Consider the following 27,923-nt stretch of genomic DNA (forward strand, 5'->3'; position numbering starts at 1 on the left):
ATGTGCACCATGCTCCAGATGGCTGGGTACAGCTAGCTGACTTGTACCCTAAGAACCCCCGGACCTTGCCATCTGTTTTGCTGAAGCATCCTTGGAATTTCCAGGCTTTTCTATTAATCCTCTAGCTGAACTGGACATATATTTTGTCTCCTGCCATTACAATATGAGATCCTTGAGACCAGGGACGATATCAATATTTTCTTCTTCTATTTGTACTTAGCTCAGTACTTGGTGCATGCTAAGTTTTTAGTCAATGTATTTTCATTCATTCATTCATTTAGTCATTCATTCACATGTTATTATCAAGGAAGTACAAGGAAAGGGGAATAGGGTATGAGGGACATTCAGCTATCTCTTCCCCTCCCCAACCCACCCCCAGGGGCTTTGGGGAATAAGGAAACCAGAAATAATAATAATAATGAACATTTTTATAGCATTACCATGTGCCAAGCACGGTGCTAAAAGCTTTCCACTTATTATCTCATTTGCTCCTCACAACAAACACATTTGTTCCTCACAACAAAAAGCAAGTGCTATTATCATCTCTATTTTACAGATGAGGAAACTGGGGCAAAAAGAGGTTAAGTGACTTGCCCAGAGTCACACGGCTAGTACGTATCTGAGACTGGATTTGAACTTAGGCCTTCCTGACTCCAGGGCCAGTGCTTCATCCATTAACCCTTAGCAGCAGTGAAGAAGGAACTAACCATCTTAGGCACCAACCAACTGTGTCTTAGGGAAAAAAATCAGAAGAGGAGGTTGACAGTGTTTCCTTGTTCCCCAGCCCTAGGCCTTGTTGTATCACAGTCCCTGTGAAAGCCCTTCCCCAAACACTCAATCCATGCTCTCTAATTCTAGAGTATAAAGTGCCCACTCTCTTGGAAGCCCCCACAAGGGTGAGGAAAAATTTTCTCTGAAGCAAAAAACAAAACAAAATGGCAGCATCACTTACTCATCTTCAGACATATCTCCTGCTTCAGCCTTGGATGATTTCTCTTCTGTCAAAGTACTTTCAGTTTTCTGAGCAATAAAAGATACATTTCATAAACACAAAGAGAAGTGAGAGTGGGATAGGACATTAATAACATCCAACAGAGTTCAGTACCACCTTCTAATACGGCTCAAGCCCTCCAAGCTCAAGACTGGGGGATGGGAAGGGAATGGGAGTGGGAAGAGGAAGGAGCTATGCATGCAACCACATTGCCTCCTACATCACCAATTCCTGCAGGATGGACTACTTTTTTTTTCTTTTGCAAAGTGGCACATTATTACATTTGACTGGGCATAGAAAAGATCAGTTAAAGTTTGGGGACTCCTCCCCACATATCCAGGCTATGTCCCCCTGGACATGGGACTCAGTGCTTGGACCATTTTTCCCCCTCAGGCAGTGAAGTCTTTGGGCTGCCAGTAAAGGGACCTCTGCCACTAACTGCTTTTTGTGAGTAGAGATGATTTCATTCTTTGTATTTGTACCCTCAGTGCCCAATGCAAGACTTAGTACACTCTAAGTGTGCTATAAACGCTTATTGATTGGCTGTATGAATTTCAATTAGTCCTTTATTTCCTTTAAGCCTGTAAAATGGTATCCCATTACATATTTCCTTTCTTTACTTCATAGCATCTTCAGACCAAAAAATAAATAAATAAACAAAATAATAGCTAGGAAGGCATTTTGAGCTATTTGGAAGAAATGTTTACTCTAAATAAATTTGGTTATTGTTATCTTAATATGGGCCATGAGGGCTGCTATGACATCTGCTCTATGCACATTGAATCTTTACATCTTCACTATTTTACTAAAAAAGGAACTTATATTTCTATACTGAGAGAACATTTTTTTCCATTCCTACACTCAACCCAATCAGTTTGCATAATGTCATGGACCTCCTCTACAATTGTGGTCATTTTTTCATGCTGGGATTCCCTCAAATCTAACTAGCTCAGTTCATCCTGTCCCTGAAATTTGCTGACTTTTCAGTATGAAGTGTCAAGAACCATCTTGTCCATGTGAGCAACCTTCCTATACAAATGTAGGTTGCAACTCATCTTAGAGAATTGCTTAAGGCTCATAGATAAACTGACTTGTTTATGCTCACTGTGTCATTGCTACCATGTTATAGCTAGGATTTGAAACCAAGCCTTCCTGATGTCAAGCCCAGCAAACTCCATTATTTTAACACATGCCACACTGCCTTTCTTCATAATACCTGAAAGTTTTCATAGAAAATCACGAAGAGTTAGAAGAGATGTTATGTTTTGCTACCTTCCCATATGCTAACAAGTTCATGAGATCATAGGATCAGGGATTTAGAAAGGGAAATTACTTTAGATGACAGATGTCATCTAATCCAACCTCCCCATTTTTCAGATGAGGAAACTGAGGATCAATGAAGTTAAGTACTTTACCTTGGTTCACAGAGTAAGTGTTAAATCTGAATTTGAACTCAGGTCTTCCCGACTCCAAGTACAGCTCTTTCTCCACTATACCACAATGAAGCCAGGTAAATACCTCAGCTCCCAAATTCCCCTCTCTCTAGGCATTCGTAATACTCTTTCATGTCAAATGTCATATTGGAAGCAGAGTGTCTGGTCCAGTGAAAAATGTACCTAAAGAGTCATAGGACTTGAGTTCCATTTGTGGCATTGGTGTTTACTACCTGTGTGACTGTGGGCAAGTCACTTAACTCTGATTCTCAATTTCTAACATCAAAAATAAAGGGTAGCGTGATGAATCCAGAGGACTGAAGAAGAATCATGCCACTCCCCTGCTAGAGAGTAATGCTCTTAAACCCAGAACAAGCCATGCCTGTGTAAACATGGCTTATGTGGAAATCTATTTTGCTAATCTACTCATGTTGGTTATGAAGATTTTTTTCAATTTTAAAAAATTGTTCAATACGGAATGAGGGAGAGGTAAAACGTTCTTATAAAATTAATTAATTGAAAAAACATAAAGGGCTATTTTAATGATCCTATGAGCTTAAGCCATAGATGGGTTTTAATCCATGATCTCCATTTCATGACTCCCAACTCTCCAATTAATTAACATTTAATTGGCTTTTACTGTTCTAAGAACGGAAAAGGCTTTATGTAGAGTAAGATGGAGCATGGTACTAAGGAAAAGATGCATACAGTTTGAGAGTCAGAGCAGCTGAATCTGTGTCATATTTTTTTTTTTCTTCTGTGAAATGTGAGGTCCCTCTCATTTTACAATGAAGTTAAAAACAACCACAACCACAACCACAACCAAACTCTGGTGGTGCCTCTCAACGCTATGAATGTGACTATAGCATCCTTAAATGAAGAATCATGCCATATCAGTGCTTAAAAGGGCTTTAGAGGTCAAGCTGTTCAGCCCTCACTTACAGATGGGGAAATTGAGGCTCACAGAGATTAAGCAATTTCTATAAATATCTAATGGCATAGCTAAGACTAGAACTCAGGTCTCCTAGTTACCTGTTATACTACACCTTCCACTCCTCCATGATCATCATAAAACTAGGCCATGGCTTCAGTGCTGAAAGTAGATAGACATTTGTGGCTAAGCAGATTAGTGTAAAGTCATTGGGGTGTATGCTGGAATGTTTGTGACCAATGAATGACAGAAATTAATTTTGGTTCTTTCCAAGACCAATGTAGAATCCATAAACCTAGACCCGGAAAGAGTCTCAGGTGTTTTATAATCTAGCCACTCCTTTAAAAATAAGAAAGCTGAGACCCACATGTGTTAAATGATTTACCCAAAGTGGTATGGGTAATAAACATCAGAGACAGGATTTGAACTCAGGTCTTCTGACTCTGGAGTTATATCCTATAAAATTTGTGAGGGTGAAAAGGAGATGGGATTATTGCTGTCAAATATTTGTTCTATCCAAACTGGAACCTCGAGGGTAAGGGCTGTTTTGCTTGCTTCTGATTGAATCTTTACCATTTGAGGCAGTGAGGTGGCACAGTGGATAGAGCACTAGCCCTGAAGTTGGGAGGACCTGAGTTCAAATCTCACCTCAGACACTTACTAGCTATGTGACCTTGGGCAAGTCACTTAACCCCAATTGCCCTAAAGATATGAGGTCATCTCCAGTCATCCTGTTGTATATCTTGCCACTGGACCCAGATGGCCCTGGAAGAGAGAGTGAGGCTGGTGACCTTGCACAGCCCTCCCTCACTTAAATCCAATTCACTGCAAGTCATAATATCACCCCAATATCATGGTCCTCTTTGAAAATGAAGGACAAACAACAATATCTTCACCACTTAGGACAGTGCCTGGCACTTTACAAAGGTTCTATCTACAGAGAAGCAAATTTTGGCTCATTTATAAGGAAGAACTCTAATGATTGGGGATGTTCAGCAATGAAATGGCCTACTTTATAGTGCAATATGTTCCTTGCCCCCGAAAGTTTTCAGGCAGATACTGGATCACCACCTGTCAGAGATCATAGATCAAGGCTGCAAGGGACCTCAACAGCCAAGTACTTTAACTTCCTCCCAATTTACAAACAAAGAAACTGAGGCATAAAGCAGCGATTTTCCTAGGGAGTCACACAGCTAGTAAGAAGCTGAGGGTAGGATTTGAACTCAAGTCTTTCTATCTCCAAGTCCAGTGCTCTGTTCAGTACAACATGCTATTATTATAAAGGAGATTTCTCCCATATAGTAATGACTTCCCATTTTGATAATCTATGATGCTTCACCTTCCCAGGTGAGATGACTTGTGTATGTGTGCATGCGTGTGTTTTACCTCCTCAATGCGTTCTTCCAAATCAATCTCTACAAAGGCAACAGGTGGTTTCTGTGAAAAGAAATCCAAGAGACATGAATCTTTAAGAGTGAATGGCCAGGACAGTGGGAAGCCAGGAGGGAAACTTCATCAGAGGGCCAGCATCACCTTATTTCTCTTGCCAATGCTGCCCCAGTGGGAGGAACTTCAGGGGACTGACTCCCTGGATGAAGTCCAGACTGCAACACTAACTTATTAGACTGATCCTCAAAACTGAGATAAATACCCTGACGTATTCTTCTTTTCCCTGCTCTCCCCCTTCTCACCTTTTTTCTTCTCAAAGCCTCTCATCTTTTAGATTCAGTGGATAGAGTGCTGGGTATGGAGTCAGGAAGACCTGGATTCAAATCCAGCCTCAGACATTTCTTATCTGTGTGACCCTGGGTAAGTCATTTAACCCTGTTTGCATCAGTTTCCTCATCTGTAAAATGAGCTGGAGAAAGAAATGGAAAACCACTCCAGTTTATAAAATAATTTATTATTATTATTAATAACTAATTATCAATTTGTGATCCAGGCTTTTCTCCTTCTATTTCCTCATTAAGGCCCAACTCTATGTTAAAGTCAGTTTCTGAAGGACATGACTAATTGATGAGATTACTCCTAGCCCTCAAGAAATAACCTCCTCAATCTTGGGCAGAACCCCACCCAACTAGGAGACCTAATTTCTGTTTAGAGTATAAGCAGAATTCATATTGAACAAGTCCTTACCTTGGGCAAAGGAGCTACTGTCCATGTACCCTTGCATTAGTGTTTAGGGTGACCCAGCTCATGAAGGAGAAAACCAGCCACAGAGGTCTGGGTAGAGAGGGATTCCCCTATCCAGACTGTTGGGGGCTGTTAAGTCTCATGATCAAGCCACCTTCTCAGCAGGAGGAGCTGAAGACTTCTAGCCCACCTCTCCTCATTAAATGTCCACCAATCAGGGTTGATTTTTCACTTGTCAGAGGCAGTCCTTTGAAAAAGGTATTTAAGGCTCCCAGAGTCTCCACTGGGGATCTTTGGTTACCAAGAGAAACCATTTAATTGATTGCCAGCGAGCTTAATTAATAAACTGATTACTGATTACCCAGAAATTCTGTCTCTCAGGTTTTTCATTTGTCTCATATCTTTGTGAAGTAAACCTCAAATGGGGTCATGAAGAATTGGACACAGCTGAAATGATTGAACAACAACTCCTCCCCCTCCCCCATCAAAACTTATTGACCTATGACCCATTCCTATAGGGCCCTACATCCTCCCAGATGGAAAGGATTTGGACAGTGAAGAGCTAGTGACTGGTAAACTCTAATATTACCTTGCCTCAAATGAGTACCATGCATAGACTCAAAGAAATTACTTTATTGTAGTAGAGATGCATCATCGCAGGCCAGTGGGGAAACATTTTGCGTCATTCCTTGGTTCTTCCTAGAAGTTCTCACATCAGACCAGGTTAGACCTCCTAGAGGCTGTGATAAAATACTTCTACCCCTCTATCTCCATTTCTTACCACATCACCTTAGAGTAAAGGATAGAAAGGTGCCCCCTTTCAAAACTGCCTTGTGGATTCTCACAAGATAATGTTAGATACTTTGTAATTGCCTCAGTAGGCAAGGCTCATTATCACCCCCACAAGAAACATGCAGAAATCCTTCTAGAACCTGTTCTGATTTTAGTGGGGATTGTGACATCACATGGATACAAAGAATTTAACCTTAAGGTCCTGTCTGGGCAGGAGGGTTGGTTGGTTCTAATTCTTCATGGCAAAATAGCTTCTTGCTGTCCTGAACTTATTCCCAGACAACACTCCTCATTTTTCTTCTCTTATTAAAATGAGAATGACTTAGGGTCATCAGATCATAGGATTTAGAGCTGAGAGGGACCTTAGAGGTCATCTACTCCAAACCTCTCATCTTATAGAGGAGGAAACAGGCCCAGAAATGTTAAATGATGCCTCTAAGGGGATACAGCTAATTAAGTACAATTTCATTGTACTGAAAGGTAAAAAGTGGGTAAAAAAAAAAAAAACATGTATTGCCTAAACTACGACATACAACTAAATGAGCAGACTTTTGGATTGGTCCATCCATCACAGACACATGAGTTGGTTTCAGAACTTACTAGGCTGATATTGGGCTAGACTACATTTGAGAAATACCACAGGTCTTTTCAATGATCTCACTCTACTCTCACTGAGGCAAGAGTCCACCTAATCAATCACCCAGTAATGTGATACAGTGGCTGATCATGGATCATCATGATCTCCAAACAATATTGAAATAAATGGAAGGATGAGTGGTGAGGTATGAAAGTAGGACATGTTACCAATTATAATGTGTATAAAATTGGCATAAAGGCATTACTGAGGACAAGTATGACTGGAAGAAGAGGTGGGCAGGTCAGGAACAATATTTAGTTTAACATGTAAGAAAAGGATATTACAAACTATATAACACATATGAGAAGAAGAATAAAAGACATTATGGAGGACATGTATGACTGGAAGAAGAGATGGACAGGTCTTGTATCATCAGTATGAGTGCCAAAAGGTGGACAGCCCAAGGTGTACACTAGCACCCTAAGATACTCACGGCAAGATTTGTCTCAGTCTCCAAAAGGTCATCCAGCTTTAATGATTCTAGTTCCTTTTCCTGTAGATAGAAAGAGTACATGAGAATATAATGCTAACTCTAGATATCAAAATTTTTTCATTCTCAACTGAACACTTGCTGACCAGGGCCTGTGCAGTTTTTAGTTCAAGAATGCAGTTTTCTTTCTCTATGTCTCTCTTTTCTTCATCTTGATCCCTCTCAATTTGTTCCTCTTCTTCCTTTTCAAATTCTTGCTCCACCTTTTCTTCGTCTTTGTCTTTATCTTTTTCTTTGTCTTTGTCTTTGTCTTGTTCCACTCTTTTTAGGTCACCCTGATCCTGGCCATCCTTGTCATCCTCTAGAATTATCTGGCTAAAGGAGAAGAGAAGCATAGTGCATGGATCATTCAATGGTGCTTGGGGGCATAGTGACTATCAAGAAATTCACTTTGCTTACCATTCCTGATCTTTCTCTTAGGGATTACTTTCTTTGACTGCTTTTCTGGAAAAGGTAGAGCCTCTTACTGACAAGGAAGCTTTGGTTGGATGAAAAAATCTCCCTGCTGGTAGAAAAAACTTATGCTCCTAATGTCCCCTATGCAGAAGGAACTTTCTTTTGTCTTTGAGGGTAGAGTGCTGACCCTGAAGTCAGGATAGATGTGAGTTTAAACTCAACCTCAGATATTACTGTGTAATCCTAAGCAGGTCATTTAACTTTTGTTTGCCTAAGTTTTCTCAACTATAAAATGAGGATAATAACAGCATCTGCCTCCCAGGGTTATTGTGAGGATCAAATGAGATAATATTTGCAAAGCACTTAGCACAGTGCCTAGCTTCTAAGCTATAAATGCTAGCTATCATTATTATTATAAACAGATCATGGTGCACAATCCCACGCTGGTAGCTAATTTTCTGACCTAGACAGTCTCAGTTTTGATAGCTGACTGAATAGGACACCAAATATCCCCTTCAATTACAATGGATTCAGAGTGGAGCATGGTGAATCCATGAGTTTGGGTTGGGTGTGCAATGGTATTTTCTGTATTTCTTTTCTGCTGCAAGGAATACATTTACCTTGCCTCCTTTTTGCCCATGGGTTTCCAAGAACAAGAGCAGGATGGAGGAAATGGCTTAGAGCTGTTTCCCCACCCAACATAACTAGATAAGCCTATTGTCCATTTGGCTGGGTAGAAATAGTGTCTCAGCTATGCTGTAGTAAAGGTAGGTCAGTATCTGAGGGATGTCTAAAGTAGCCTATCTAAAGAAGGCCTCCCCCAAAAGGCAGTGTGGTGAAGTAGATAGTGCTGGACTTGAAATGAGGAGGACTGGAGTTCCAGTCCTGCCTCAAAAGTTTACTAGCTGTACTGCCCAGAGCAAATCACGTAACCTCTCTTGACCTCACTTTTCTTATCTGTAAAACAAGAATGATAATAGCATTTTGTTGTTGTTGTTGAGTAATTTATCATGTTAGATTCTTGGTGAATCCAAGAACTGAGTGGTTTGCCATTTCCTTCTCCAGCTCATTTTATAGATTAAAGAAGTGAGGCAAATATGGTTAAGTGACTTGCCCAGAGTCACATAGCTAGTAAGTATCTGAGTCCCCATTGGAGCTCAGGAAGAAGAGTCTTCTTCATTCCAAGTGCAGAGTGCTATCTACTGCACCACCTTATATTATTTATTTATTTATTTTCTCACTTTTTTTTTTTTGGTGGGGCAATGAGGGTTAAGTGACTTGCCCAGGGTCACACAGCTAGTAAGTGTCAAGTGTCTGAGGTCGGATTTGAACTCAGGTCCTCCTGAATCCAGGGTTGGTGCTTTATCCACTTTGCCATCTAGTTGCCCCCCCTATACTATTTTCTGCCTTCACTCCTATTCACTTGCTATTGAACAGAGCTTCAGAAAGGCATGAAACTGAGCTAACAGGGTCAAATTTACAGATTTATGATACATAATCTCAACTGGGCTCTCACTGCAGCCATAAAATCCTTCCTGTAACTTATCCTCCCTGGCACTCACCACCTTTTAGTCCCTTCTTAAGATGCTCACAACAGCCCACCCATCACACCTCTCATCTGAGGGCCTCACCTCATGCGTCACTAAAAAAACAAAAAATTGAAGCCATTTGCTAAAAGCCTTCTCTTCTTCACTCTCCCTCATCTCACATCACTAATACTCCTCCCTCTATTTCCTTTCATTTCTGCTTCCTAGGAAGAAATGGCTCTTCTCCTTTGATTCTATTCCCTCTTTCTCCCTCATGTTGATCCCTTTACTCTTTCAAATTTTCAATCTCTCCCTATCTAATGGTTTCTTTCCTGATGACTACAAACATGCCCAATGTCTCCCCCATTAAAAATAACAACAATCTGTTAGCTATCATCTTCTCTCCTCTACACTGCTAAATTTGAGAAAGCCATCCATCAATGAATCCATTTCCTCTCCTTTCACTGGATTTGAAATCCTCAGCAATCTGGTTTCTAGCCTTATCATTCAAGTGAAATTACTCTCTCCAAAATCACCAATGATCTTTGAATTGCCAAATCTAATAGCCTTTTTTTTTTTTCAATCTTTCTCCTTCTTGACTTCTCAGCAAACTTTGACACTGTTGATCACCCTCTCCTCTTCCCGAGTTTTGTGATATTGTTGTTTCCTATATATCTAACCACTCCTCATTCTCCTTTGCTAGTTCTTCACTAACACTGGACATCCCCCAAAGGTCTGTTTGGGCCTTCTTTTTTCCTCCTCTATTCTGTCTGGCTTGGGAATCTCATCAGCTACGATGAGCTCAATTATCATCTTCATACAGATCATTCTCCAATCTATTCATCCAGCCCTAACCTCTCTCCTGAGTTTGTCTTGCATCACCTATTGCTTTTTAGACATCTTGAACTGGATTTCTTTTATGCATTTTAAATTCAACATGTTCAAAAGAGAACCCATTGTCTTCCTCTCTAATCCTTCCCCTCTGCCAAATTTCACCATTAATATTTTTTAAAGATGTTTTATTTGTTTTGATCAGCCAAGATCTACTTTCTTGCCTCTCCCATCCCCACTCCCAACCCCAACAATTTAGAACACAAGAAAAACAAAACCTGTTACAAACATAAATAGTCAATCAAAACTAATTTCCACATTGGTCATGTAAAAAAAAAAATGTCTCATTTAGCATTCTGAGTACTTCACCTCTCTATCAGGAAATGGGTAGGATGTTTTATCATTAGTCCTCTGGAATCCTGGTTGGCCATTGCCCTATAAGAGCTCAGCACAATAGTATTTTATCACATTTATATACCATAATTTGTTTAGCCATTCTCTAATTTACGGGCACTCCTGATTCTCATCCTTTGCCCCTTCCAAAAGAGCTTTACATATTTCTGCACATCCTTAGAGTTTGTTCTGCCTAGGAATCATTACCCTACTAATCTATCTTCCTTCTAATTCCACCTCCTCTCTTCTCCCCTTTCCATCTTATTTTTTCTGTTGAGTGAAATGGATTTAATACCCAACTCTCTAAACATATATTCTTTCTTCTTTTGACCAGTTCAGGTGAGAGTGAGGTTTAAATGTTAGCCACTTCCTGACAACGCCCTCTTTCTTGTTTGTATAGATGTCTACTTGTGCACCCATATCTCATTTAATCATATATGAGATAATTTTCCCTAATGTTTCTTTTCCTCCTCCCTACCCTCTCCTCCACCACTCTATTACTCTTTCCATCTCTTTCCATTCTTTTCTTAAGATCATCAAGACATAATAGAACCCCTCCCAGGCCTTGGCAATTGGACTCCTTCTATGAACACTGATGATGATAGAACTCAGAGGGGACACATGTATCATTTCCCCCACATTTGAATGTAAACAGTTTATCTTTGTTTAGTCCTTTATCATTGTGCATTCATGTTTAGCTTTTCATACTCCTTTTCACTCCTGTATTTTGATATCAAAGTTTTTCTGTAGCTCTGGTCTTTTTGTCCAGAATGCTTAGAACTTTTCCATTTCATTAAAGTTACACTTACTCTCCCTCAGCCCCACCCCCCCCATTTCCCTATAGCATTATACTCAATTTTGCTGGATAAGTTATTCTTGCTGTAATTCTATATCCTTTGCTTCTGAAATATTGTATTCCAAAGTTTTTGTTGCTTTAAACTGGTGTGATTGTATGTGATCTTTGCTGTGGATCCTCAGTACTTTAATTCTTTCTTTCTGGATGCTTTTGATCTGGAATTGGATTTTGGTTATGATGTTCAGAGTAGTTTTCATTTTAGAGTTTTTCTGGGTAAGGTAACTGGTGAGTTCTTTCTACTTCCACTTTGCCCTCTAGTTCTAAGAAATCTGGGCAAATTTCTTTTAAGATTTCTTAGCATAGTTTTTGTTTTGATCTGTTTTTCTCTCACAATCTCGCTAATGTAGAGATGTTTTCCATGACTACTCATGTATAATTTATATTGAATTGCTTGAGTTCTTGGGGTAGGGGGTGGGAAGGGAGGGAGGAAGAGAAGGTGGTTTTTTTTTTTAAATTGATATCAAAATTTGCTTTTACATGTAATTTGGAAAACAAAATTAAAAAAAAGATTTCTTAACATAGGATGTTTAAGATCTTATTTTGGTCATGGTGTTCAGATAGTTCAATGATTCTTTTTTTTTCTTTTCACCTTAATCTGTTTTCTAGGTCAATTGCTTTCATATGAGATACATTTTCTTTCATTTTTTCAGCCTTTTGACTTTGTTTTAATATTTCTTGGTTCCTCATGAAGTCCCTGGAGCCTCTTTGGTCCATTCTACTTTTCTGTGAGTTTGTTACTTGGGCAAAATTTTGTACCTCTTGTGCCAAGCTGCTAATTCTCTTTCTAATTCTTTCTTTCACAAAGCCATTTCCCCCATTTTCCCCATAAGCTATCTCATTCCTTTTATAAAAATATTTTTTTTTGTCCTTGCTTTATCTCTTTTAGGAATTCTAGATGAGTTTATGTGTCCAAGTTGTGTTTCTATTATACTGTGTTTGTATCTTGAGAGAGTTCATACCATCTTAATAGCTCTCTTATGAGCTATTCCATTTTTAAGTTATTGGTTTGTTTGACCATTCTTCCAGCCTTCTTTCTGACTTTGGATCGATGTTTAGGCTGGACTCTACACACTTTTAGAGGGAAGGTCCTGTTGGTGCTTTCTTAGGGTATTTAGTGTTGTGCTACTCTTATAGATGGTCTGAGGATGTGAAATCTTTCAGTGCACCCCAAGGGGTATGATCCAGGGGAAAGTCTGCTTCCTCCCTGTTCTCAGCTCTGTATGTTCCTGACCTGGGTTTGGGTATGTGCAGCCATGGAGTTCTTCTAGACTTGGTCTCATCTCAAAAACTCTGCTGATTCAAAGCGGCAGAATTGTAGGTCTCGGTTTCCTGCTTTGGTTATTTTTCTTTAGGTTGAGCTAGATGCTGGAAGTGACACCCTGCTTTGAGGTTAGGGTCTGAAACATTGGTTGCTGCTACTGCTGTTCTGGCTTCTGAATTTCCTCTGCCCTACCTGGGAAGTCAATATCACTGCTATGTGTAGTATTATGTCATTCTCACTGTTTTGAATCTGCATCCTAGAACTGGGGAGTGGGTTACTAAGCTGCCAGTTAGCACTGATCCCCATCGCAGTACCCTGGCTTGGGTCTGGGAGACCTCCTTTTTGTGATATGCAGCCTCTCCCTGGGTGCTGGAGAGCTCATGCCCCAAATCTTTTCAGTGTCTGCGAACGTTTTTATTACCTATGCCCATCAAGGGATTACCATGATTTCTGGATTTCTCCCTTAGGATTCAATAATTTTATAGATCTATTTGGAGCTGTAGACTGGAGTTCAGCTGCCTTACTTCCTTTTAATCCACCACCTTGGTTCTACTCCCTGTTTCCCCATTACTATTGAGGGCACCACCATCCTCCTAGTCACCCAGTCTTTTAACTTCAGTTTCATTCTTTTTTTACACTCAATCCACATATCCAATCCACTGCAAAGTCTTTCTGTTTCTATCTTCACAGCACCCTTCCTTTTCACTCACCCTGCCACCAATATAGCTATTGGCATAGCCTCCTAATTGTCTTTCTCCTTGAAATATCTCCTACTCCAAAACATCCTTTTCTCAGCTACCAAAGTGATTTTCCTAAAGTGTAGGTCTGTCATGTCACTTTCCTTCCTCTTACCCTGCACCTCAATGGCTCCTTATTACCTCCAAGACCATATATAAAATTTGCTTGAATTTGAAATACTTTAAAATCTGACTCCTTTCTACCTTTCTAATCTTCTTACACTCTACTCTCTTCACTTACTCTGTTGAGTGATTTTTCAGTTATGTCCAACTCTTTGGGAGTACCATTTGGGATTTTCTTAGCAAAGATGGTTTGCCATTTCCTTCTCCAACTTATTTTACAGATGAGGAAACTGAGGCAAACAGGGTTAAATGGCTTGTCCAGGGTCACACAGCTAGTGTCTGAGGCCAGATTTGAACTCAAGAAGATAAATATTCCTGACTCCAGGCTAAGCACTCTGTGCCACCTAAATGCCTTCACCCCTAGTACCTTCCCTCTAAAATTAAGTTCCATCTACTCCATATATGTTGTCTCCCCCATTAAAATGTGAGTTCCTTGACAACAGAGACTGATTTTTGCCTTTCTTTGCATTTCTAGTACTTAGCACAAAATAAAGCATTTTAAAAATGATTATTGGCTGATTGTTGTGAGGATTCAGTGAAATAATGTGTGTAAACTGTTTTGAAGACTTTAAAGTTCTATACAAACATGAAGCCTTAGAAAAAATACTTGCGAACAGTGGATAGCACTGGCCCTGGAATTAGGAGGCTGTGAGCTCAAATCTGGCCTCAGACACTTACTAGCTGTATGACCCTGGGCAAGCCACTTCACCCTCAAAAAAAAAATTTAGTGTGATTTCATCAGTGTAGAGAGTTCTTCCATACTATCTAGTCTTAGACTGAGGTCACTGAGAGGTTAATTAACTTGCCCAGGCAAGTATGTATCAGGGGCTTGACCCTGCACTAAGGTTGGATTTAGAGTGGTATGAACAGCCAGGTATGGAGTGGGCAGCTAGGTGGTACAGTCAATAGAGCACCAGAGGCATGGAGTCAGGAAGACTCAAGTTCAACTACCTCAAACATTTACTTGCTGTGTGACCCTGGGCAAGTCACTTCACCCTGTTGGCCTCGGTTACATCATCTATAAATGAGCTGGAGAAGGAAATGGCAAACCACTCCAGTATATCTCCCAAGAAAACCCCAAATGGGGTCATGAAGAGTTGGACTGAACAACAAAACAACAAATAATGGGAGTAATAGCCTGAAAGGAAACATCACAGGTGTCTAAAGTCTTCTTGGCCTTAACTTTGATCCTTTTTTGAAATCCTGCCCATCCTCAAGCCCCATGAAAGCAGAAAATTGGTATTTTCATTTTCACCCTGATCCCCTTCCACCTCTGCACATGATCTAACTAGAATTTTGGCAGTTGGGGGTGATTGGTCTTGGTGGGAGAAGGAAGGAGAATTCCTTCAATTAATTTGTGCAGAAAGTGGAGAGCAACACTCACAGAATTCATATGGAGCATGATAGAAATTCTTAGTTATGTCTCTGGGGTCCACTTCTGAGCTCTTAATTCATAGGACTTCTTTGATCTGTGGTCTAAATGAGCCCTCCATGAACAAGTAAGGATTTCCCATTCTTTGTTTGCACTGCCTAGTAAAGGATTGCTTATTAGACTTGGAAAATAGAATTTGGAAAATTCAAAGTGTGTTAAAGTAAATTGATTTTGAGGAAGAAAATGGCAAGGACCAATTCACTTCCAAGCACCTAGGATTAACTTTGACAATATACATATATGTGTGTATACCCATACACACATATATAGACATACGTGCATACACTTATGTATGTGTGTCTATATATGTATATGTGGCAGTATATATACACATATATACATATAGGTATAGGCATAGATATTTGTGTATATGTATGTATATTTTTATATATATATGTGTGTGTATATATATATATACACAAGCCCACTGCTTGCATATACATCTATACAAATATGCATGCATGTGCACATATATGTATATATGTGTATATCTCTCTCTCTCCCTCTATCTCTCTATCTCTCATCTATCTATATGTAAGCAGTGGGCCTCAAAGTCAGGCAGACTTCAAATTCAATACCCATCTCTAACATCTTCCAGCTATGTAACCCTGGGCAAGTTATTTATTTGCTCAGTGTCCCCAAGCAACTCTCTAAGACAGTAAATAGCACTGATGGGAGACATGTTCCTTAGACCAATGGCATCATGGGGATTCAAAAATATCCCCCACATGAGGCTTGGGAAATAGATTTTGTTTGTTCTAATTTATTCCTTATAATCAAGTAATTAATTAATGGATCTTTGATAGTAATCAAGGATGAAAAAAAGCCAGTTAGTGATTCCTTCCTTGCTCCCCCTTCTCCTGACACCCACTGTAATTCATTCACATATACAGTATTTTGTCTCCCTATAAATCAGAACAGTGGAAGAGTCAAAGTGAAACTTCTGTTACCTAAGATGATGCCTCTTTTTCAGGTGAAAAGAATATGTCCTTGAGAATCAAGGGAAGACTGAAATGAACTGATATAAACTAGAGTGAGAAGAACCGGGGAAATAATATGCTGCAATGACTACAAAATGTATATAGAAAGAATAGGAGCCCAAATTGAACACCACTTAATAATAATGAAGCATGCTTGGCCTGAAAGATGAGAAAATACATTTCCCTACCCTTTTTGCAGAGGGTGTTAGGGAGGGGGCAGGGATGGATTTGAAACATGGATTGCATATGTTCCCAGACTAACTGATGTGTTGCTTGGTTCTGCTATCTCTCTGTCTCTCTCTCCCTCACTCTCAACATTTTGTTATAAAGGATGGTTCTCTACATAGCAGAGGGATATATTTGGAAATGAAGATACTATTAAAAAAAAGATACCAATAACATAATTTTTTTAAAATAAAATACGTGTCTGAATGTTTTTGCCAACATGGAACAGCCTGATAGGCAAATGATCCAGAGCAAAACTTTTAAAACCTTTTGGCTATTACCCAACTAGGTAGTGTAAATGAAATTACTTGCTGAGAATTTATTATAGAGTGTGGACAGTGGGTGTAGAGAAAAGAGGAAAAACTAGTATAAAACTAATTTCCATGACAATTCCTTTATCCAAAATCTTATCACTGCAGTAGTTGTTCTCACAGCATTCTCACTCAGTATGGTCTTCAAATTACTTAAATGGTCTTCAATTTAGATCAAATATATGGTTCTTTCGGGTCCAAGACCTAGCTCTTGACACACTTGCCTAGATCCAACTATTTCTTCCCATATCCCCCTGTCCCTCATCTCAATTACCAGGAAATATTCTCCATTTTCTTCTTTGACCCTCAAATTATTGCCCATCCTTTCAAAGAGATAGCATGCTATAGAAGAAAGACCACTGGATTTGGCCTTAGAAGGAACCAAGTTGGAATTCCAACTCTGCCACATATTACATGTATCATCTTCAATTAATCACTCCCCATCTTTGGGTCTCAGTCTCCTCTTCTAGAAAATGAGGAAATTGGATTGTGATCTTTTTTTTTTTTTTGGCGGGGCAATGAAGGTTAAGTGACTAGCCCAGGGTCGCACAGCTAGTAAGTGTCAAGTGTCTGAGGCTGGATTTGAACTCAGGTCCTCCTGAATCCTCCTTTATCCACTGCGGCACCTAGATGCTCCCAATTAAGTGATCTTTAAGGTCACTTCTAGCTCTACAACTACTTGTCTCTGAAAACCCAACTTACCTGCCCATCTCCTCCATGAAGATTTCCTTAATTCTTTTGATTGGATAATTCCCCTGAGACCTTCCATTATATTTTTGTTTCAGAACTCTCTAACCCACATATCATGAAATATGGTGTCTCTTTCCCTGGTTTGTAAGCACCATGTGGGTAAGGATTTCCATCCTCTGCACACAGCAGATAGTCTATAAATGATTGTTGAATGAATGATTAATCCTCATTCAACAACACGCATAAGCTGTGTAACAAGATGTGGTCCCTATTCTTCCTCAAGCTAACACTCTGGTATTTCCCTGTGACATTTAAAAAGTTTAAGAGACATAATTTCTGGGTAATTTAATCATTTTACTAATAATGCCAACTGTTTATTAAAAAAAGGATAGTCATTTGGCTATTTCTCTCTTAGACCAAAGATGGTGCTGGACTCATAGTTTATATGCCCTTGGAAGAGTAGGTGTTCCAGGGGGTGGCAATCAACTCTGATTGGTTAGCAATTAATGAGAAAATGTATATTACAATGAGAGACTGGGACATATTACAGTGAGGATATTAGGATCACTCAAATTTTAGTCAAAGAAACTTATTAATTTCTATATCACCTGTCTGACAAAAAAGAAAATCAACCTTTTCTCAGACCTGTCTGCATAAACACAATCGGCAGTATTCTCTCATTAGCCCAAACTTAGAATTGATTTTACTGTCTGATTAGATGTCAGCCTGGGTAAATCATTGAAAAAGATTTCCCACACTGGTTGATTTCTGAAAGAGAAAGTAGGCAAAGGGGAAAAGCTTTGGTTCCTATATGATAATTATTAAATACAAGAGAAAAAGAATTATTTCTCTCATCCTTTTAATTAAATTGGTGGAAAATAAATTGTTCACTTACCAGCTAATATCCTCAGCTTCGTCTTTTGACTCTTTTTCCAAATCTTCACCTTCTTAAAAGAAAAGTATTGCTTGTCAGTAATGTTCGTGTTTCTATTACATGTAAATATGCAATGTTGGCTAGAAGAACGAAAAGCCTGGAGTCAGAAACCTTGTTGAGAGGCTCATTTTTGACTACCCCAAGTTCATCTCCTGAACCAATTGATCTACAAAGAGATGTTTGCTCCTGTTCAGTAGAGACTTAAAACCAAGGGGACCCCATGGACCATAGTGTTCCAGACCCTTCCATCCTCCACTATCTCTCAAAGTCCGTCCAAGTTCATGCTCATAGTTTCCATGATACTATCTATACCTCTCATTGTCTGCTGTCCCCTTTTCCTTTTGCTTTCAATCTTTCCCAACATTAGGGTCTTTCTGAATGAATCCTATCTTCTCAATATATGGTCAAAGTATTTAAACTTCAGCCTCAAAGAAGAGCAAACTGATATTTAGATGGGGGAAGTGACATATCCAAAGTTTCAGAAGTTAGCAAAGACAGAATTTGAGCCCAGGGCTTCTGATTCCTCTAAGGAAGGAGGGAAGGTGGGAGATTGATTAGTGGGGAGGTGGGAATAGACTTGACTTTAGCTCCATTTCATCTACTGCTCTGAAAGAGCCTCTCTCTATAAATTTCATCAAATTGAGATGGAAAGCACTGAAACAGGGATCTGGGCTCTAGTTTCTGATTCAAATCTGCCCTCTCACTGTGTGAGCCTGGGCAAATCACTTTATCACCATCTGCCTCAATTTCCTCCACTAGAAAAGAGAGAGGAAAATCCCAGTCTTGTTATATCAACGAAGGTAATATTTGTTTGTTTTCTTTTCTTCTTTAAAAAAATGTATTTTTCCCCCGAGGTAATTTTTGTAAAGTACATAGTACAGTGCCTGCCACATACTAGGTGTTATGTAAATTCTAGCAACACAATTACAATAAAAGTTTGTTCCCTCCCATGTGTGAAAAAACAATTGACAGTTTATAAAGAATAATGAATCAAAGATGGCAGAGGAAAGGCAGTGAGCTCTTGAACTCATGACACGATCCCTCCAAAAAACATCCAAATAATGTCATAGGACAATACATGGAGCAGCAAAACTCACAGAAGAATGTGCTGAAATCATCTTCTAACCAAGAATGGCTTGGAAGGTTGGAAGGAGGGAGCTGCTGTGCTGACATAGGAATGGAACCCAACCCCACAGTCACCCTGACACATATCTAGTCCCAGGAAGGCCTCACCAGAGAAGGAGACTCCCAGAGCCTCTGAATCAGCTGTTGCAACAGTGTTGTCTGGAACTAAGCTCACAGTCTGGTGAGAGGGCTGAGCCCTTGGCAAGGGGGAGACTACAGAGGGATATGCTGGTGCTGAGGCAGAACTTGGGTTTTTCACCCCTGCTAAGAACCAGGAGGTAGGCTTGAGTAGCAGTGGCCCAGGTGAGGGAGGGGCACAGGCTCATCAGAGCTAACAACCACAACACACAAAGCTGGTTGAATAGCAAGTTGGTCTGAGGTCATCTACAGATCAGAAAACAGGCCAGGCAAGTGAAGAACCTGATCCTCCTTAAATCATACCACCTGGGACTTCTGAAGCTTGGTATACTGCAGCCTGGAAATGGCACCCCACTTTAAGGAGCTAAAAAGTCAAGTCAAAGAAAGGCAAGATGATCAGACAGAGAAAGGTGAGGACCATAGAAAATTTCCTCAGTGACAAGGAAGATTGAGGTGCACCCTCAGAGGAAGATGTCAACGTCAGGGCCCTTATATCTAAAACTTCCAAGAAAAATATGAATTGGTCTCAGGCCATAGAGGCGCTCAAAAAGGACTTTGAAGATAAAGTTAGAGAGGTAGAGGAAAAAATGGAAAGAGAAATAAGAGTGATGCAGGAAAGACATGAGAAAAAAGTCAACAGCTTAAAAAGTCAAATTAGCCAAATGGAAAAGGAGGTACAAAAGCTCTATGATGAAAATAATTGCCTAAGAATTAGGATTGAACAAATGGAAGCTAGTGACTTTATGAGAAACCAAGACACAATAAAGCAAATCCAAATGAATAAAAAAATAGAGAGCAATGTGAAGTATCTACTGGGGAAAACTGCTGACCTGGAAAATAGGTCCAGGGGAGATAATTTGAAAATTATTGGTCTACCTGAAAACCATGATCAAGGAAAGAATTTAGATATCATCTTCCAAGAAATTGTCGGGGGAAATTGCCCTGATATTCTAGAAGTAGAAGTTAAAATAGAAATGGAAAGAATCCACTGATCACCTCCTGAAAGAGTTCCCAAAAGGAAAACTCCCAGGAATATTATAGCTAAATTCCAGAGCTCTCAGGTCAAGGAGAAAATATTGCAAGCTGCCAGAAAGAAAGAATTCAAGTACTGTGGAGCCCCAGTGAGGATAGCATTAGATCTAGCAGCTTCTACATTAAAGGACTGGAGGTCATGGAATATGATATTCCATAGGACAAAGCAATTGGGATTACAACCAAGAATCACCTACCCAGCAAAACTGACATAAACTTTCAGAGGAAAAAATGGGACTTCAATGAAAAAGAGGATTTTCAGGTATTCATGATGAAAAGACCTGAACTCAATGGCAAATTTGACTTTCAAATACAAGACCCTAGAGAACCATAAAACACTGGAGTTGGGGGACATACCTGGGATTGTGCAGTGGGTGACAGTCTTGTGTCTGAAGCTGGGTTTTGGCTGGGATCCCCCTGGGTCCAGGGTGGATGCTTTCTGTGTCACCTAGCTGCCCCATGATGACATCTTTAGGGTTAAATTAAGGGGTGAGGGGGAAGTACTGGGGGAGGGGGGAGGGTAGAGGTGAAATCCTACATGAAAGAAACAGCAAAGAGCATATGGAATGGGGGAAGAGATGGGGGAGGAGCAGGGCAGTAAATTAATTTTACACTCATCAGAAAAGGCTCAAAGACCTTAATGTCATCAGAGTTTGCTCAAAGAGGGATTAAGACACACACCCACCCAACTGGATGGAGTAATATATTTAATCTGGGCAGTAAATGAGCCTAACACTCATCAGAATTGGCTCAAAGACTTCAATCTCATCAGAATTGGCTCAAGGAGGAAATAACATACATACTAGATGGGTGGAGTAATCTGTCTTACCCTGCAGGAAAATAGGAGGGGAAGGGGATAAAGAGAGAGGAGCAAAAGAAAGAAGGGAAGATTGGGGGAGGGGACAGACAGAAGCAAATCCCTTTTGAAGAGGGATAGGATGAAAGAAGATGGATAATAGAATAAATATCATGGGGAAGGGAATAGGATGGAAGGGAAAGAATTAACGATAGTAATCATGAAAAAGAGAAAAGGGGGAAAATTGTATAAAAAATATTTATAGCAATTCTTTGTGGTGGCTAAGAATTGAGACTCAAAGAAATGTACATCAGTTGAGGAATGACTGAAGAAGCTGTGGGATATAATTGTGGTGGAATGGTATTGTGCTATAGGAAATGACAAACAGGATGATCCCAGAAAAACCTGGAAAGACTCATGAACTGATGTATAGTGAAGTGAGCAGAATTGGGAGGACATTGTGCATAGTGACAGCAGTATTGTTCAATGAGCAATTGTGAATGACTTAACTACTCTCAGCAATACAATGATCCAAGACAATCCTAAGGGACTGATAATGAAGCATATTATCCACCCCCATAGAAAGAACTGATAAAAAGAGCACTTGTGGATTGTACATATATAACCTGGTTGCTGACTTGTGGAGAGGGGAGGAAACGGAGGGAGGGAGGGAGAAAAATTTGGAACTTTAAATCCTATGAAAATGAATGTTGAAAACTACCCTTACATGTAACTGGAAAAAATAAAATAAATGTTTGTTAAAAAAAGAATAATGAATCAAGCAGCAACTCGGTAGTATAGTGGACAGCACACAAGTCCTGAAGTCAGGAGGACCTGAGTTCAAATCCAGCCTCAGACACTCACTATCTGTATGACCCTGGGCAAGTTACTTAACCTCACTGCCTCAAATAATAAGAATGAATCAAAATAGAAACTACTATGTAGTCTGGTTCCTTTGGGCAAATGAGGCAGCCTCACCAGCAATAATAGCCTTTTAGTATCCTGAAATCTCTGTCCTCCCAAAATTCCTCCTCTCCCTGCCTTCCCCAATGATTTCTTCAACTGTAAGCCTTTACATGTTACTTGTCCCTGGCAAAGTTTGTACCAGGTGCAAAAAACCCTAGTCACATCTTTTCCTGTATTAATGCCTTCTGCTGTTGCTGCACCTGAGTCCTCCATCCCTGTGCTTTTCTAGCCTCTCATTTTATTCATTCATTAATGCATGAATGTATGCAAACATGAACAGATTGCTAAGTGCCTCCTATATGGAAGGCACTGTTTTCAGCTCTGCACATACAAACACAAAAATGAACCCTCAAGGTATTTCCGTACTCCTGGGTTGGGGGAGCAGATGACACAGTCATTTCTATCTTTTATTGTCCAGGATTTCTTCTGCTAACTGCTGAATCCTTGCTTCCTCACTTGTTTCCAGGATAAAAAGACAATTATGGTTGAAATATCAAATCAAAGCAATGTTTTTGGATGAAAAGAAAGCCTATTAACATAGACAGGAATTTCTCTGGGCATCTGCTCTATGAGATTTTCTTTTTAATTTAATGAAATTTGTGGAAGCCAGATTAGTTCCTTTGAGCCATCTGTGCAGACAAGGAACTCTCTTCACTAAAGAAAAACCCCTAAGTGAAAGTGGCATTTGCTAAAAGAGACATATCTCCCTCAGATCATAGCATCATAGATGTCAAGTTTGAAAGGACCTTAGAGACTTCATCCAACCTTTTCATTTTGCAGTTGAGGCAACTGAGGCCTTAGAGAGGTTGAATGACTTACCCAGAGGCACCCAGTGAATACCTGGCAGAGCTGGGATTTAAACACAGGTCCTCTGCTCCAATTCAAGCCCTCTTTGTCCTGGAGCACCCTTCAAAATTGTCTATAGACCAGGCTACAAAGAGGGGACCAAAGAGTCATGGGGAACAGGTGTGGGGGGGTAGGCTCTGCCAAGTCAATGGCAAAAGGAATACTTTATCTTCCAACATGGTTCCCTACAAATTAAGGAAGGCTGGTTTTCTTTTTATTCCCCTATCCACCATCACTACTGGGGGATGGTGGAGTCAGAAGCAGCAGAGAGGACCTCTGATGCTCTTGTCTTCTCCCTCTGACTCTTCTTTCTTAGACAAGGATGCAGATAATGTCTTTGTCTTTAGACAAGTCTTTTTCAGGGGTATCTTAAAGCTAAGAGATCACAGGACTTAGAGCTAGAAGGGTCTATCCAACCCTCCCATTTTACAAAGAGAAATGATGGGATTTGCCCAAGATCACCCAAGAAGTGGGTGGCAGAGCTGGAATTCAAACTCAGATCCTCCTTGGCCTCTTCTTGTGGTCCAAACAGCCTTTCTATAAAATCCCCAGCCCTTTCAGCCTTTGTTTCAATGCCTCCTGTTCCAGGGAATTCACTACTTCCTAAACCAGAGTGGTTCCACTTTGAGACAACTCTCAATGTCATATTAAGTGAAATTCTTCTTCTGCAATTTCCACCCACAGCTCCTAGCCTGCTTTCTGGGGCCAAAAAGATTAGAGCAATCATGTTGACCCAGGCTGCTCTCATCATCTCTCTTAGAGACAAGATATTGGGCTTAATCCTGTTAGTAAAATGCTAATAAATACAGTTTTGCCCCTAGGAGGAAGATACAATTCAATGATTTTAAAAGCATTTCCTTTCTAGAGATGCCTTAATAATTCCATTCTTTTGGAAATACCTTCAGCACTTCTTAGGCTATTTTGATTACATCTTTTATTATTTAATCATTGTCCGAGTGTGTCTTAGAGAACAAGGTGAGGCAGATTATTCAAAATGATGCTACACACTACAGCCATCTCTAAGCTTTTCAAGGGCCATGATTCCCTATCGTTGCTTGCTTTAGATGATACTTCCAATTCTCTCCTTCCTTTCAAGGCACACTTGAAAGTCATTGGGTGTCTGAGGTCATTAAAAAGTACATTCCCCTCTCCAGTTCAGATCATAACCCATCCAAGATTCTGTAAATCTTGTCCATGTCCCCATGAAAGACTGACCCAAAGCAATGGAGGATGTTTTCTTAGTGTTCCAGCATTTTATGAGTACCTCTGCAGCACTTGAACTGTCCCTCCATCTCTCTCAGTCTCATTTTGGGATCAGTCTACTTTCTTTTCTGATCACACATTTCTTGGATGTTTTTTCAATCTTTTATCCTTCCAATGCCTTTTGAGTCAGCCATAATATTGATTCTGTAGGGGGCTTTACAATTACCTCATTTGATCCTCACAAAAACCCTGGGAGGTAGGGGCCATTATTATCCCCATTTTAAGATAAGGAAACTGAAGGAGACAGATATTAAGTGATTTGTTATAGCTAGAAAGTGTCTGAAACTGGATTTGAATTTAGATCTTCCTGACTTCAAGACCACTGCTCTATCTTTTTTTTTTTTAAAGTGAAGCAATTGGGATTAAGTGACTTGCCCAGGGTCCCACAGCTAGTAAGTGTTAAGTGTCTGAGACCGGATTTGAACTCAGGTACTCCTGACTCCAGGGCTGGTGCTCTATCCACTGCACCACCTAGCTTCCCCACCACTGCTTTATCTATGGCACAACTTATTCTAAGAATGTGGGACAATGGAACTGGCTCTGGATTCACAGGCCCTGAGTTCAAATCCTGCCTCTTATATTTACTATTTGTGGCAATCCTCTTTACCACTCTGGGCCTCAATTTTCTCTCTCCTGTAAAATGAAAGAGTGGGAGCAGATTGCTTCTGAGATCCTTCTAGGCTCTAAATCTATGATCCTAATTAACATGAACACTGATAGTAATAAGAACTATTATTCTAACTTAACTTCTCTCATATGCACTTCCCTTTTATGTAGTAATTTGTTTGTTAGATTTTCAAATATAGATTAAAAAGTTTAATTCTCCTCATTCAATCCCCACCCCCAGTTTAAAAGGTCCAAGTAATAGCTCCCATTTATCCCAATTTTATTTCTAACTCCTTATTAAAAATCACTTATGGGTTGTCCTAGCAATTTAAACCTCCCAGGGTTAACTAGGGACTATGGACAGGTGAAGGAAAGGATTCTGGGCCTAAATACTATTAACCCACAATGCAACTCTGGCAGGCAAGTCACTCAATTAGGAATCTTTATACCTCTCTCTGAAAGTTTATGGACCCTCAACATTGGGTAAAATGATCTGAAATTCTTAGATGGAAAGGGAAGGATGGAGGGCCTTAAAATTCACTAACATCTCAGATCCAGTGTATAATATATAAACATACATGCATAGGCATGTATATATATACTTATATACACATACATATATATCCCACATAGTTTGTATATATATATATATATATATATATATATATATGTTTATATATATAAAATCTATTTCCTAGTGTTATATATTGTATATAAATTATATACATACATGTAAATATGTGTACACAAACATATATATGTGTATGGACTTTGTGTACAAATACTCCTTCACATATAAAATGATGTCATCCAGTTTCTTCTGAAAGATTTCCAATTGATAATACAACCCTAAGGTCTTGAAAGAATAGATCTATCCATTTTAGAGTCTAAAGTTGTACTTGTTTCAAGTGTAATTACAAGCCAGAACCAACTGGAAAAATATTACATTGTTCAATTGTTTGTCCTTCATTCTCAAAGAGGACCATGGCAGATGTCATGACTTGCACTGAATTGGATTTAAGTGAGGGAGGGCTGTGCAAGGTCACCAACCTCACTCTCTCCTCCAGAGCCATCTGGGTTCAGTGGCAAGATATACATCAGGATGACTGGAGATGACCCCAGATGTTTAAGGCAATTGGGGTTACATGACTTGTCCATTCACACAGCTAGTATCTGAGGTGAGATTTGAACTCATGTCCTGACTCCAGGGCCAGTGCCCTATCCACCGCACCACCTACCTGTCCTATTGTAGCCTTTTTGAGAAGCAGAGGCAATGGTCCCTACTCCAGTTGCATAAGTCCCCAATTTGTTGCCAATAAGTCTTTATAATAATTTTTATAATTTATTAAAAGTTGCTTATAATGCCTTTGCTTATAAAGCCTTTGGGTCTCTGGGGACAGTTAAGCATCTTTCTTAAATACTATAATTTTTTTTCTTCTTGGTTCCTTGAGAATAATAGCTGGCAGCTAGCCAAAATCAGGCTTTAATACTGGTGTGATCTTGGGCAAGTCACTTAACTAGAGTTAAGTAAAGTGGGGGTGGACCTGATCTATCTTTGAATTACTTTCAGGTTCTAAATTAGAGATCCTCTGATGCCTTCTCAAAATGAGGCCTATTGGGGACAGCTAGGTGGCACAGTGGATAAAGCACTGGCCTTGGATTCAGGAGGACCTGAGTTCAAATCCAGTCTTGGACACTTGACACTAGCCGTGTGACCCTGGGCAAGTCACTTAACCCTCATTTTCCTGCCAAAAAAAAAAATTTTAAATGAGGCCTATTTCTATACCCCACAAAGTGTCTATTTTCCCCATTTGTGCATTTTCTTTCTCCTCCTCTCCCCCACTAACATCTGTAACACAGGACCTCAAACACAGTGACTGTCTGGCTCCCTTTGCAACATTTATTCCTATAGCATCAGGGCCCCAGAGTCTTTTCCCCCAAGCAAGCCTCAGTCCCCAGGGCCCTCTCTTACCGAACTCATGCAGCAGTTTCTCAATGGGAGCCACAGGTTCTCCCTTGGGGGGAAATCCCCCAACACTCTTGCTCCTCTGAAGTTCAGATGCTTCAGTTACCACTTTGTGAAGCCCGGGAGCCATGACAGTGGGTGGAACCCCTGGGATGAGCCGATGTCGCCTGTGTACCGTTTCCTTCTCCATGATTAGTTTCTCTTTCTCTCTTTTAAATCATGGGAAAGAAAAAGTCAAAGAGTGATGTTGATTCTGAAAAAAAATAATAAACCTCAGACTGGAAACATGGTTTAGAAACCTCTCTTCTGGGTCCCCTCCCTAGGGAAGTGGACTTTGTGAGAGTTACTGTCAGGGTAAGAGGTCTACTTGTTGCCATGTGTCCCCTATGACATCACTCCAAACAGGAGCTGAAGTCAAAAGTTGCTCTGGTCTTAAATCACAGTATAGCCCACACTGGATTATCCCAGAGGTGAATGAATTATTCAGCTTGAAGATTTATCCATGATTGTGTCATCTTCCATTCCTCTGCTATTTCAGATAAGTTGATAATTGACAGTGTGGTCTAGTGGGAAGAGCCAGAGCTTTTGAATAAGAAGTCCTGGGTTCAAATCCTACTTCTGACAGCTTAATGTTTATGTGACTTGGGTAAGTCAAGGCTTCTTAGCTATTGAATGAGTCAGTTGGACTAGGTACCCTCTTCATTCAAAACTCAATTCAGGGGCTGTCTCCTACATGAGGCCTTTCTAAGCTCCCAACCTGTCACTACCTCTATTGCTTTGTATTTACTTTGTATACATGTTATATTTACTTATGTGAATTAATCAGCTTATCCAGGCTTATCCCTCAGAGTATCTCACTGGTTCTGGTTCATGAGTTAATGGGCTTGTAATCTGAAATGCTAAAAATGTCCCTTCACTGGTTGCTGAGTTGGAAGAGATGATGACCTTTTAAAAGTGGAGATAGTTTCTGGCTGTATTCCCTTACTGAGGGGATGGGAAAGACAGGAGTTTTTCTCTGTCTCACTGTCAAGGCAGCCTTGCCCATCTGTCAGGGGCTGCAACTAGGTGAGCTTGCACCTGGGT

At 40.0% G+C, this 27,923-nt stretch overlaps 1 protein-coding gene across 1 annotated transcript; it reads right to left on the minus strand.

Moving 5' to 3' along the window:
* Positions 1–948: 948 nt before the first annotated feature.
* On the minus strand, positions 949–27,030 carry C3H13orf46 (chromosome 3 C13orf46 homolog). The gene is made up of 6 exons (XM_043993405.1): positions 26,847–27,030; positions 18,064–18,115; positions 7,494–7,722; positions 7,351–7,410; positions 4,742–4,792; positions 949–1,020 (listed from the first exon to the last, which is right to left on the minus strand). Exons 1-6 carry the CDS (start codon positions 27,028–27,030, stop codon positions 949–951), a joined length of 648 nt encoding a protein of 215 aa, XP_043849340.1.
* Positions 27,031–27,923: the final 893 nt, after the last annotated feature.

The sequence above is a fragment of the Dromiciops gliroides genome, chromosome 3 (assembly GCF_019393635.1).
Source record: "Dromiciops gliroides isolate mDroGli1 chromosome 3, mDroGli1.pri, whole genome shotgun sequence".
Classification (NCBI taxonomy): Eukaryota; Metazoa; Chordata; class Mammalia; order Microbiotheria; family Microbiotheriidae; genus Dromiciops; species Dromiciops gliroides.

Coding starts and splice junctions, on each gene's coding strand:
- C3H13orf46 (XM_043993405.1), bottom strand. CDS start 27,030: ATGGAGAAGGAAACGGTACACAGGCGACATCGGCTCATCCCAGGGGTT. Junction 7,723..18,063: donor GAAGCTGAGGATATTAGCTG/GTAAGTGAACAA, acceptor CTTCTCCTTTAG/CCAGATAATTCTAGAGGATG. Junction 7,411..7,493: donor TAAAAACTGCACAGGCCCTG/GTCAGCAAGTGT, acceptor TTCTATCTACAG/GAAAAGGAACTAGAATCATT.